At 37.6% G+C, this 12,751-nt stretch overlaps 1 protein-coding gene across 3 annotated transcripts in view; it reads right to left on the reverse strand.

The window, feature by feature from the left end:
- Window positions 1-12,751, reverse strand: part of CERS6 (ceramide synthase 6) — a 325,119-nt gene that overhangs the window by 228,858 nt on the left and 83,510 nt on the right. For all 3 annotated transcript variants that reach the window (XM_060624843.3, XM_060624844.3, XM_060624845.3), the window contains exon 2: window positions 3,017-3,122. In XM_060624843.3, the coding sequence (XP_060480826.1) occupies window positions 3,017-3,122 (106 nt within the window). The remainder of the gene's footprint in view (window positions 1-3,016; window positions 3,123-12,751) is intronic.

Genomic DNA, 12,751 nt, shown 5'->3' on the forward strand with positions numbered 1-12,751 from the left:
GTAAGTCATAGTGTGGGGTCCCCAGGACATGTGAGGCTCTACACTTCCCTCATGAATATCCCCATGCCTGAGGGGGCATGACATTAAATAACAAATAAAAAACATGTTGACAGGTCAAGAAAAAGAATCTATGAAAGAAAAGAAAAAAAGCTTTATATTTTTATGCCTTAAATGGCATTTTTTCATGCTTTCTGAACAAGAGGCCCTGCATTTTCATTCTGCATTGGCCCCACAAATTATGTCCTATGCATCGCAGATTTTGAAGGTTCTGAGAGTGCGCCCCTACATTGTTGAAAGATGATAACCATGCCCTTCTCCAAAGGTGACCCGGAATCATGGTCAAGGCCAGGTTGGTGAATGGTCACTCAAATACATACAGTGTTTAATCTCTCCATGTGTTGCTACTTCTACTCTAGTCAACTGGCCTGTTACTTTCTCAGATCATAAATAACACTGGACAACTATAAAGAATTCAAGGAACAACTGGTCCAACTTTTGCTGCCTCTACATTTAAATCATGAGGCTTCTTCTCTAATCATGTAAAAATGTCCAAAAGAATCACCTTGGAAAACTAAGACAGTATGATTAAAATTAGCTGGAAGCAAATATTCTCTAGAGCAGTCAACATGACTCCAAATTCCTTTTACTACCTTTATAGAGGAAATTTCTCCAGTAACCACAATAAATATAAGGCAAGGGAATAAAATGCCCACTGTAGAATTTCTAAGGGGACACGTAACATTTGGGTAGACTCATTTTATTATGCATTCAGAGTAGTTCACAAGACAAACACTAATATATTATAATCTCATTTTTAAAAACCTGATAACTTCCTAAACTTCTGCTTTTTCAGAGGGAAAGAAGTGTTTGCTGCAGCAAATTGCTATGTTAAAAGAAAATACAAGTTTTTTCTTAATATTTTCTTCCTTTAAGTACCATTAAGATACGTGCCCCTTCAGGTAAGAACTTGGCAATCTAAAACCAGCCCATAAAACTACCAGAAGAGCTTTTCCTAATACATTCTTCTCTTCTTCCTGACAGAAATATAAGAAGTACCTAGTGCTTTCTTCTACTTCTCCAGGAAAAATATCATTTTTAAAAGGATAGAGGGGAAAATCCTAGAAAATCTTGGCAGAAATAAAGACCATAATATAAATAAAAATGTTTGAATATGTAAATTAATAGTTTTAAGACAAGAGACAAGTAATACAAATGGTTAGCAATACAAATACCAAAAAAGGAATAAAACTTAACACTGTCAAATCACATTTTAAAAGCCTGAGTAATTTTCCCAGAAAAATGAAAACGGGAAAAGGAACCATTTAATATACGAACACACAATACTTCTCCTAGAATACTACACTCCTCCTGTCCTTCTTTCTTGTCTATACGAGAGTAAGATGAAGGGCGATATAGGAGTAAGAAAATACTTGGGATGCTGTGATGTGCTTTGTTTTCTCACAGCCTTAGATGGAGGGTTTCTGGCTTCTTTCTCCTCCCCTCTTCGTTCTTAAGGAGGTATCAGTGGAGGGGCAAAGATCTGCCCCCTCCCCTGCTCTCCTCTCCCTGCTCCTGGTTTGGCTTTCACTCTCACCACAGTGATAATCTCTTCTGTTTTCTCTCCAGTGAATCTATAACTTATAACTCTCTAGATCCTTGTCTTTCATTCTTTCATCTTGCAACTCTTCTGTCCTTTAATCATTCCCTCTTTTGTTTACATCTGCCTGTGTCTCATAACTGCTGGAACACAAGGGCCATGCTAGAAGCAAATGGGCACTTCCTTTCATACGTACAGGCAAACCTTGTTTTATCACACTTCGCTTTACTGCACTTCACAGATAATTGCATTTTTTACATATTGAAGGTTTGTGGCAACTCTGCACCAAACAAGTCTATCGGTGCCATTCTTTTTAACATAGCATTGGCTCACTTTGTGTCTCTACCTCACAGTTCGGTAATTCCTGCAATATTTCAAACATTTTCATTAATGTTATATTTGAGTTGCTGAGATCTCATGATAAAATATTAATGGGTAAGAAGCTCCTTCTTATGAATGAACAAAGAAAGTGGTCTCTGGAGATGGAATCTCCATCTGGTGAAGATGCTGTGAAGATTGTTGAAATGACAAGAAAAGATTTAGAATACTACATAAATTTAGCTGATAAAGCTGACTCCAATTTTGAAAGAAGTTCAACTGTGGGTAAAATGCTATCAAACAGCATCCCATGCTACAGAGAAATTTTTCATTAAAGGAAGAGCTGATCAATGCAGCAAGCTTCATTACTGTCTTATTTTAAGAAGTTGTTATAATCGCCCCAAACTTCAGGAACCACCACCCTAATCAGTCAACAGCCATCAACATGGAGACAAGAGTGTCCACCAACAAAAACATTACAATTTTGCTGAAGGCTCAGATGATGATTGGCATTTTTAAGCAATAAAATATTTTCAAATTAAGGCATCATTGTCTTTTGGACAGAGTGCTATTTGCACACACTTAACAGATAACAGTATAATGTAAACATAACTTTTATATGCACTGGAAAAAACCCAAACATTCATTTGACATGCCTTACTGTGGTATTTGCTTTATTGCAGTGGTCTGGAACCAAACCCGCGACATCTCCAACGTATGCCTGTACATTAATTATATTCCTCAGCTTTACCCAGTCGTCTCCACAAAATCCCGTCCAACCATTATACGTACTGCTTCATGTCATGTGAGATTAAAAGAGACACAATATTAGACTAATCACTAGAATCTAATCTAGACTGTTCTTTACAGACCAGCTTCTAAAATCAATGTGAGAATAAATAAACAGGTCTCAAACATGCCCACATTTATTCAGCTTCTACCTGTTTGGCCTAGTCACAATGTTTGCACGCTTTCCAAGAGCACACTTTCCAGCATGAAGCTGGGCAATTAGTTCTCAAACCCAGGAGAGAAGGGATTAAATAATTTCAGATTGAGAATGGTGGTCATGATAACTCATACCACCCAAAAAGGCAATCATACCTTCGTAATTGCAGTGAAGACCTTTTCCAGAATGGCATTGGGCTGGGCAATCTGTGGTCCATTGGCCTGAATGTTGAGGGCGATGGCACATGGTTTGGCTACAAATCTTAAAAATAAAATAAAATAAAATAAAATAAGGTCAGAAGAAGTTATTCTCTCTATAACTTTTCTTAATGTCACCAATTAATTACACATTACTCAACTGTCCCAATGAAGTGCTGGGTGGACACTGCTAACATTCATTCACCAGTCAGTGTAAAACAGATTTAACTTTTCTTCTCTCCTATAGGCCTCCAACAGTGACAGTAAAAAAGAAATCCTTTTAGAACATTGAAATCTCCTGATCCTTAAGTTCTAATGTGAATGAACAGGTAGAAAGACTACCAGATGACAAATATAAGACCATAAGTGAGATATATGAACCAAACAAACCATCATTTTAAAACGATTTAATTTATACTTTTCTTACTAACATCTGACTAACAATTGTCATGTTACACCTTCCACTATGACAAAGTGTTTACTAATCATCTGATTACACATGGAGAATGTACCTTTGATCACTCCTACGTCATAAAATTGGCCATTTTTGTCTCTAAAATCCAAATGCATTATATTCAGCCCCAATTCTTTATTTTTTTTTTAAATTTTCTTAAATGTGTGTTTATTTTTGAGAGAGAGACAGAGTGTGACCAGGGAAGGAGGGGAGAGAGGGAGACAGAGAATCTGAAGCCAGATCCAGGCTCTGAGCTGTCAGCACAGAGCCTGAAGTGGGACTCAAACTCACAAACCCTGAGATCATGACCTGAGCTGAAATCAGATGCTTAACCCACTCAGGGCCCCCAGCACCCCAGCCCCAATTCTTTAAGGCTTCTTAAAATTCTTGCTTTGTGGTTATTTGTGTCTTTAAGTTTATTTTTTAAATTTATTTTGAGATGGGAAGGGGGCAGACAAAAAGGGAAAGAGAGAATCTCAAGCAGGCTCCATGCTGTCAGCACTGAGCCCAGTGTGGGCTCGATCCCACAAACCACAAGATCATGATTTGAGCTGAAATCAAAGAGTTGGTTGCTTAACTGCCTGGGTCATCTAGGCGCCCCTGTGGTTATTTGGGTCTTTCTCGTAAGGAATAATGAAGGATGTCAGATAGCACAATGTCCCAGACAAGCTGAAAAGTCTGAAATGATTACAAGCATCTGCTGCACTGTTTTTATCCTAAGCAAACGACTATGTCCAGAAGAATGGGAAGACTTCGCTTCATTTCTGCTTGTGCTTGACATGTGAAGGAGGCACTGAAGGAGCAGCAGAGGGCAGGGGGCCCCAAAGGTATGCTGACATCTCTGAAACTTTTTTTTAAGCACTTACAACTTTAATAAGAGTTGTTTTAGACTAAATATTCAAGAAATAAGGTTTTGTGAATAGACACTTCTCTAAAGAAGACATCCGGATGGCCAACAGGCACATGAAAAGATGTTCAACGTCGCTCCTTATCAGGGAAATACAAATCAAAACCACACTCAGATATCACCTCACGCCAGTCAGAGTGGCCAAAATGAACAAATCAGGAGACTATAGATGCTGGAGAGGACGTGGAGAAACGGGAACCCTCTTGCACTGTTGGTGGGAATGCAAACTGGTGCAGCCGCTCTGGAAAGCAGTGTGGAGGTTCCTCAGAAAATTAAAAATAGACCTACCCTATGACCCAGCAATAGCACTGCTAGAAATTTATCCAAGGGATACAGGAGTACTGATGCATAGGGGCACTTGTACCCCAATATTTATAGCAGCACTCTCAACAATAGCCAAATTATGGAAAGAGCCTAAATGTCCATCAACTGATGAATGGATAAAGAAATTGTGGTTTATATACACAATGGAATACTACGTGGCAATGAGAAAGAATGAAATATGACCTTTTGTAGCAACGTGGATGGAACTGGAGAGTGTGATGCTAAGTGAAATAAGCCATACAGAGAAAGACAGATACCATATGGTTTCACTCTTATGTGGAACCTGAGAAACTTAACAGAAACCCATGATGGAGGGGAAGGAAAAAAAAACAAAAAAAGAGGTTAGAGTGGGAGAGAGCCAAAGCATAAGAGACTGTTAAAAACTGAGAACAAACTGAGGGTTGATGGGGGGTGGGAGGGAGGGGAGGGTGGGTGATGGGTATTGAGGAGGGCACCTTTTGGGATGAGCACTGGGTGTTGTATGGAAACCAATTTGACAATAAATTTCATATATTAAAAAAAAAAAGAAATAAGGTTTTGTGAATGTTCCTTTTCAGTAGTGACGTTGAACATTTTCTACTAATACAAAATAATAAAACATCAGATGAAAGTATTACCCAAGTTAACGTTGGCCAAAGGCAACAACTGATAAATGTACAAAACAGATCATGAAGCTTCTTTAATAACAGTTGATGAGATTAAAGAATAGACAAAGGAACATTTTTTAAGTGGGATGAATGAAGTTTACATATATACACCACATAATATCTCACTGGGTCCTATTTCAAGTTAAAGAGAAGACACTTATTTCAACAGGAAAATGGAATACTGTACATGCAAGCCTCACCCAGGAAAGATATACACAGAAAATGTAATATAATACCTGTTTTGCTGGTTCTCTGGAACAAAGCTGGGAAGAAGGACTTACCACCTTTCCTAGTATGTAACTGTTCTAGAACTGGAGTTTTCCCCAAATTTTCATTCTCAATTCTTTTTTTTTTTTTTTAACGTTTATGCATTTTTTGGAGACAGAGAAAGACAGGGCACAAGCAGGGTAGGGGCAGAGAGAGAGAGGGAGACACAGAATCTGAAGCAGGCTCCAGGCTCTGAGCTGTCAGCACAGAGCCTGATATGGGGCTCAAACTCATGAACCATGAGATCATGACTGGAGCCAAAGTCGGACACTTAACTGACTGAGCCACCCAAGTGCCCCTGCATTTTCAGTTCTTTTTAGTGTAAAATATTCTAAGACATATTACCTATGCCACTACCTTCTTAGAGAGAAATGTAATCTTTTTCAAATAATTCTGGGTCTTCGCTATGAACAATAATCTTGGAACTACAGCTATAGCTACAGCTAGTGGAAAGAAGTGATGTTTGATGGATAAGGAGCAAACAAGTCCAGAACTTGTTTGCTTGACAAAGTTTCCTGCTTTGTGGGTTTTTTTTCCCTCTTCACCATAAGGAGCATGAAAAGATACAAGGTCCAGCAAGAGTGGGATGAAAAGGTAAACAGCAAAATTAAATTGGCATAAGAGCCAAAATCAACCTGTCATTGGTTGCCTTCTATTACTCTTCCCTGTTGGATTTCTCTCCGGCCTTCCTTCATCTTCCCCATCCCCACAACTCTTGAGTATTATTCAAATTTCCTTTCTGAATTTGCCATTATCCTTGTAACATCCTTCTGTTCTAGTACATGGTTTTCTTTCCATCTTCTAAGAGTTAAGAGTATGAATGCAGAGGATAATCTTTTCACCTCTGAATACACCATGAAAATGGTTAGGCGTCGGCAGGAGGGGGTCAATAAATGACCAACTGGCTGTCTTCAGTAAATATGTGTTCATTGTTGCTACCACTGTTCTGAGTGCTGTTGACAAGTTAACAGACCTTCTCTGTGTGCCTGATGAGTGGGCAAGCAGTAGGACAGTCAAGAAATTCACTCAATAGAATTTGTTCAAAAGCCACTTCCCCACCTTTGCTATCATGCTGCAATAACTTACAAAAGCGTTCAAAAGGTTTTTTAGTGTCTAACACAATGCAATGTCTTATGTATTTCTCCTCTTTTTAAGCCTCAAACCACTTTTTAAAAACTCTTCACTGAATTTCAAGAACAAATGCAATAGCACCTTGAAGAAGGCATATCTCTTGATCACCAAACTTATCAAATTTTGGTAATCAAAATTATCAATTAAATATGATGCTCTGTAAACAGATTTTTAAAGCAAAGTCCAAAGGAGAGGGTAGAAATAATGTCTGCTACAATCTGGCTGTGGCACCCTAGCTGCAGTAATCTCTCTGTGCCTCAATCTCGGCATACATAAGAAAATTAATAACTACATATGTATATAAGTTGTGTGTGTATATAAACACAAGTGTATGGTGAAACGTGACGTCACACGGTTTCTTTGTCTACATTTTTGATGTGTGCCATCTGCATGGTTTCATACTGTATAGTGTTTACACAATCATGACTTCTCTGGGCCCAGAAACCCACTCAGCTTCAACTGCACTGTGCTAAGCCATGGGCACCCAGTGAGTTCTAATGGTACCAAGCAAACAAGGCGAGAAACCTAAACAGGCAATTGAAAAAGGCAAGGGTCATCAGATAGAGTAATCGCTTGCCTCAGTCAAAGCCATCCACGGAGCACCGGTGTTGACTCCACCAACCTCTCATTAGGTGCTCTCTTTTCAACTTACCTAGCATACACAGCTAGGCACTTCATTTCTAAGATTTAAAAAACTTAAGGGGTGCTTGGGTGGCTCAGTCGGTTAAACGTCCGACTTCGTGTCAGGTCATGATGTCACAGTTCGTGGGATCAAGCCCCACACCAGGCTCTGTGCTGACAGTTCAGAGCCTGGAGCCTGCTTCGGATTCTGTGTCTCCCTCTCTCTCTGCCCCTCCACCCCTTGTGCTCTGTCTCTTGCTCTCTCTCTCTCTCAAAAATAAACATTAAAAAATAAAAAATAAAATAAAAAACTTCTAAAGATAGGCAGAAAAGATGTAATCCCAAATGAGAGAAGAAAGAAAGATCTATTTTTTATTTTCCTAATAGCATCCCTAATTATATGAAAAGACAGAAACTTTATTTGCATTTATTCTCCAAAGAATTTGTGAAACACTGCTGGGCATTTTTTTTCCAGAGAGTTTTAGAAACCACATAAAACCTATGACACAACTACCATAATTTTGTTACCTCCCGTCATGGTCCATTAAAGAAAAGCTGGATTTTTTTTTCAATGCTGGCTCTAACAGAAATAAGGTCACAAAAGCTGTCTTTCACGGGTTTGTCGAGACAGAAAGACAGATGGGGGGTAGGGGGGGAGTCCCTACAAATACAATAGTTAAAAGGAAATATGTACTTTCAAACTTTGATGAGTACCTCTACCAGGAATTGCTCACCTAATTACTTTTTTATCAAAGGCAGCAACACAGCCTTCACAAGATCAAACATCTATAAAGTACTTTCATGTAGTAGAACATATGTGCAAGGAAACATAATCAGGATGTGAACTTTGAAGAATACTAATCTCAATTTAAAACAGAGAAAATACTTAAGACATTTCTACCTTTTAATTCTATTTAACGACAGGTATTTGTATTTTAAAAATGAACTGAATGAAAATCACTGCACAGGGCACCAGGGTCAGCTCTGGGCTGTGGTGTGGATAAAGGTACACACAAAACATGAGGCGATTACTGCGCTCAAAATGTTTACAGTATGTTAAAGGAAATTAATTTGAAAAGCAAATAAATGTTTACAGGGTAAATGTTAATTCGGATCTCTTAATACCATGTAATCATCTTCAGTGGGGAACATGGCCCGAGACTTTCAGTCCTTTCTATCTCTAGCATTTACTACACTTTTCAAAGCAGGTGTAAGGCTGCAGTGGTGGATACGTAAACCTACACATGATATAAATGCACAGAATTAAATCACACACACACATGCACACATGAATGAGTACATGTACAACTGGAGAAATTTAAATAAGCTCAATAGATTTTATAAATGTTGATATCCTGGTTGTAACATCACACTACAGTTTTGTAAAATGTTACCATTAAGGGAGACTGGGTAAAGGGTACATGAACTCTCAGCATATTACTTCTTACAACTGCATGTGAATTTACAACTCTCTCAATAAAGATTTCAATTAAAAAAATGATAAGAAAAAATTACGTTTTTGCAGTATGGAGATTCCTCAAAAAGTTAAAAATACAACTACTTTACGATCCAACAATTACACTACCAGGTATTTACCCCCCAAAATTACAAAAATACTAATTCAGAGGGATACATGCACCTCAATGTTTATAGCAGCATTATCTATAATAGCCAAAAATGGAAACAGCCCAAATGTCCATTGACTGATGAATGGATAAAGAAGATGTGGTATGTATGTATTTATGTATGTATGTATATACATACACACAATGGAATATTACTCAGCCATATAAAGGAATGAAGTCTTGCCATTTGCAAAAACATGGATGCTAGAGAATATTATGCTAAGTGAAGTAAGTCAGAAAAAGGCAAATACCATATGATTTCACTCAGATGTGGGTTTTAAGAAACAAAACAAATGAGTAAAGGGGACAAAAAGAGAAAGAGAGAGGCAAACCAAGAAACACTCTTAACTATACAGAACACACTGATGGTTACTGGAGGGGAGGTGGGCAGAGGGATGGGTTAGATAGGTGATGGGGATTAAGGAGGGCAGTCGTGATGAGCACCAAGTGCTATATGAAAGTGCTAAGTCACTATCCTGTACACCTGAAACAAATATAACACTGTATACTAACTATACTGTAGAAACTTAAAAAAAAAAGAGATGGAGCATAGAAAAAAATGTGAAATTGTAGATTATTTATCTCTACTAATGAGAAGGCAACTTTAAAAAGATGATGAGGGGAATTTATTTCTTTAGCTTTAGTGCCTCATTGTGGGATTTGTCCATACCTTTACGTATCTTTGACTTGCTATAATAAATCCACAAGTAGGACTTAAAAAAATTGTTTTTCATGTGACAGAATGAGGCCCTAACATTGATTTTTCATCTTTAAAAACTCTGTACAACATACTAATCCCTCCTAAACTAAACTAGCTGGAGGCTTGGGAGAATGAATAAAAACAAGTCGACTCTGGAGATGAGTCAAAGGTAGGTGCAAGCAACCAGCAGAGAGTAGGCTCCTTGACTATTTATGTTTATTTTGCAGCTCTGCCCTGATATCAGACACAGTCACAGAAGCAGATAAAACATTAACTGAAAAACATTCTCTTTCTTGTCAACAATAGCCAAACTATGGAGATAACCGAAATGTCCATCAACTGATTAATGGATAAAGAAGATATACAGATACAGATATAGATATTTAGATAATGGAATATTACTCAGCTATCAAAAACAATGAAATCCTGCCATTTGCAATGATGTGGATGGCGCTAGAATGTATTATGCCAAGTGAAATACGTCAATCAGAGAAAGACAAATATATGATTTCACTCACATGTGGAATTTAAGAAACAAAACAGATGAACATATGGGAAGGGAGAGAAAAAAAGAGAAGAGGGAAAAACAAACCACAGAGGCTCTTAATGATAGAGAACAACTATGGGTTGACAGAGGGAAGATGGACTAGATGGGTGATGGGTATTAAGGAAGGCACTTGTGATGAGCAGTGGGTGTTGTGTGTAAGTGATGAATCACTGAATTCTACTCTTGAAACCAATATTGCATTGTATGTTAATTAACTAAAATTTAAAATTTTAAAAAGAGAAAAAATTTAAAAAATAACAAAGTAAGATTTAATGAATTCAGAAGAAAGAAAAGAAAAAAGAAAAGAAAAGGAAAGGAAAGGAATGGAAAGGAAAGGAAAGGAAAGGAAAGGAAAGGAAAGGAAAGGAAAGAAAGAAAAAAAGAAAAACATTCTCTTTCTAACTGCTGGAACCAGAGGAAGAGCCTGGGAAAATCACAGTGATGAGAGAAACCATGAAAGGCAAAAATCCAGAGGAGCCAATCCCTAATTCTGTATAGAAACAAAGCATGATTCTGGCTGGCCTCTGAACCATGTATGTACAAGGTCAACTGAAAGCAGCTAGGAGCTAAGATTTAAAGAACTGAGCTGAGCCCGAAGCCACTGTCCACTGTGGGCATGATAGGCTACAATTTGAATCCAACTACGTAAATCTCCTTACAATCTAATACGCTGATGAAGAACAAAGGAAACTATAACCCATCCTTAGGGGAAAAGACAGAAAGATATGCAGTGAACTTAAAGATAGGTGAATAGAAACCATGCAATCTGAAAAAAGAGAAAAAATGCAAAAACAAACTGACTTTGAGGACCTGTGGAACAATTCCAAAAGGCTAATATATGGGTAATCTTAGTTTGAGGAAAAAAGGGACACACAGTGGGGAAGAAAAAGAAAATATTAGAAAAAAAGTGTACAGTTTGCAACTTCTCAAATGTAATAAAAGATATACAGATTCAAGAAGCTCAAGAACCCCCAGAGAAGAAAGTTTCAAATGAAGAAAACCTAGACATAACACAGTCAAAATATCAAAAGTCAACCAGACAGAATTAAAGGAAGTTCTTTAGGCTGAAAGGAAGCACAACCGGAGGAAAACTTACATCTTTAGGAATGAATGGAGAACTTCAGAAATGGCAAATAGATTGGCAAATACAAAAGTCCTTGGAATTACAACCAATAACTGATGAAATACTTAAATGAAATAACATATGTCCCACTCAGACTGTGCTGGAAAGGAACCTAAGTATGGACAAGTGAGGATTCCAAGAAAGAAGGACTGGGGAGAGGTGACTGATACAATCCACTGCTTGACTGCCAACACTTTATCAGTAATGGTATGCCATGGCTAGGATCATGGTATTAAAAATGTTTAATTTACAAGACCAGTAGAGATCAGATTTGGAAAGATAGTATGTAGGTGCATGTTCAGACATATAGGTGTGTCTGTGCCTGGATGTGTGTGTTCCATAATCCTTAGATAAAATGTTTCAAGGAAACAAACATTTAGTGGAAAGAAGGCCAATATGGAGACAGGAGACTGATATTTATTGACAGTTACTACGTGCCAAGTGCTTTGCAATGTTTTATTCTCTTTTTTTAAGCCCAACAAAAACTCTTTGAAGTAAATATTAGTCCTGTTTTATAGAAATATAAACTAAATCTCAAAGAAGTTAAAGGATGTGCCCAAGGTCTTAAAGCTTAAAGTAAATGTCTTAAAAAAAGGCTCTGCCCCAGTCAATCCTACCATAACCTATTAATAAAAACAGTATTTTTCCCTTTCCTTAAATCAAAAAGGTAAGTTGATTATATAAGTATTGTTAAAATTTTGTGGTATGGTTATACACTTTTACTCAGTAATCCCACTTTTAGGTATTTACCTAAGGAAATCCGTCAAATAAAGAAAAAAGCCATAAATGTAAAGGTTTTTATGCATTGTTATTTATAATAGAGAAAAAGAGTAAACAGAATAATGATTCACTAACAAATGACTCATTGAGCACCTATGCCACTTCAGCTTTGCTCTAAGTACTGGGGGTGCAGCAATAAACAAAATCCCTTTTACGGAGTTTACATTCTAGTGGGGGAAATGCAGACAAAAAATAAACAGAGCAGTGTATGTTATGCCAGATAGGAAAAAGCACTAGAGAGTAAAGCCCACTTATTAGAAGGATGGAGTGGGGTTACAATTTTTAATAGACTGGTCAGGGAAGGCCGCAGAGAACATTCTGAAAGGAACAGCAGTCAAGGGCAAAGGCCCTGAGGTAGGAGTATGACTGAGATGTTGAAGGCTTCTAAGGTGAGAGCATGTCAAGTAGGCAGTGGGATATAGCAGTCTGGAATTCAGGAAAGGTCTGGGCTAGAGATACAAATAAAATAAATTTTATATTTTATATATTATTTAAAAATAAACTTTGGTGTCATCAACATACAGATGGCATATAAAGCCTTAGGACTAAATTACCTGGGAAGTGAGT

The sequence above is a fragment of the Panthera onca genome, chromosome C1 (assembly GCF_046562875.1).
Source record: "Panthera onca isolate mPanOnc1 chromosome C1, mPanOnc1 haplotype 2, whole genome shotgun sequence".
Taxonomy (NCBI): Eukaryota; Metazoa; Chordata; class Mammalia; order Carnivora; family Felidae; genus Panthera; species Panthera onca.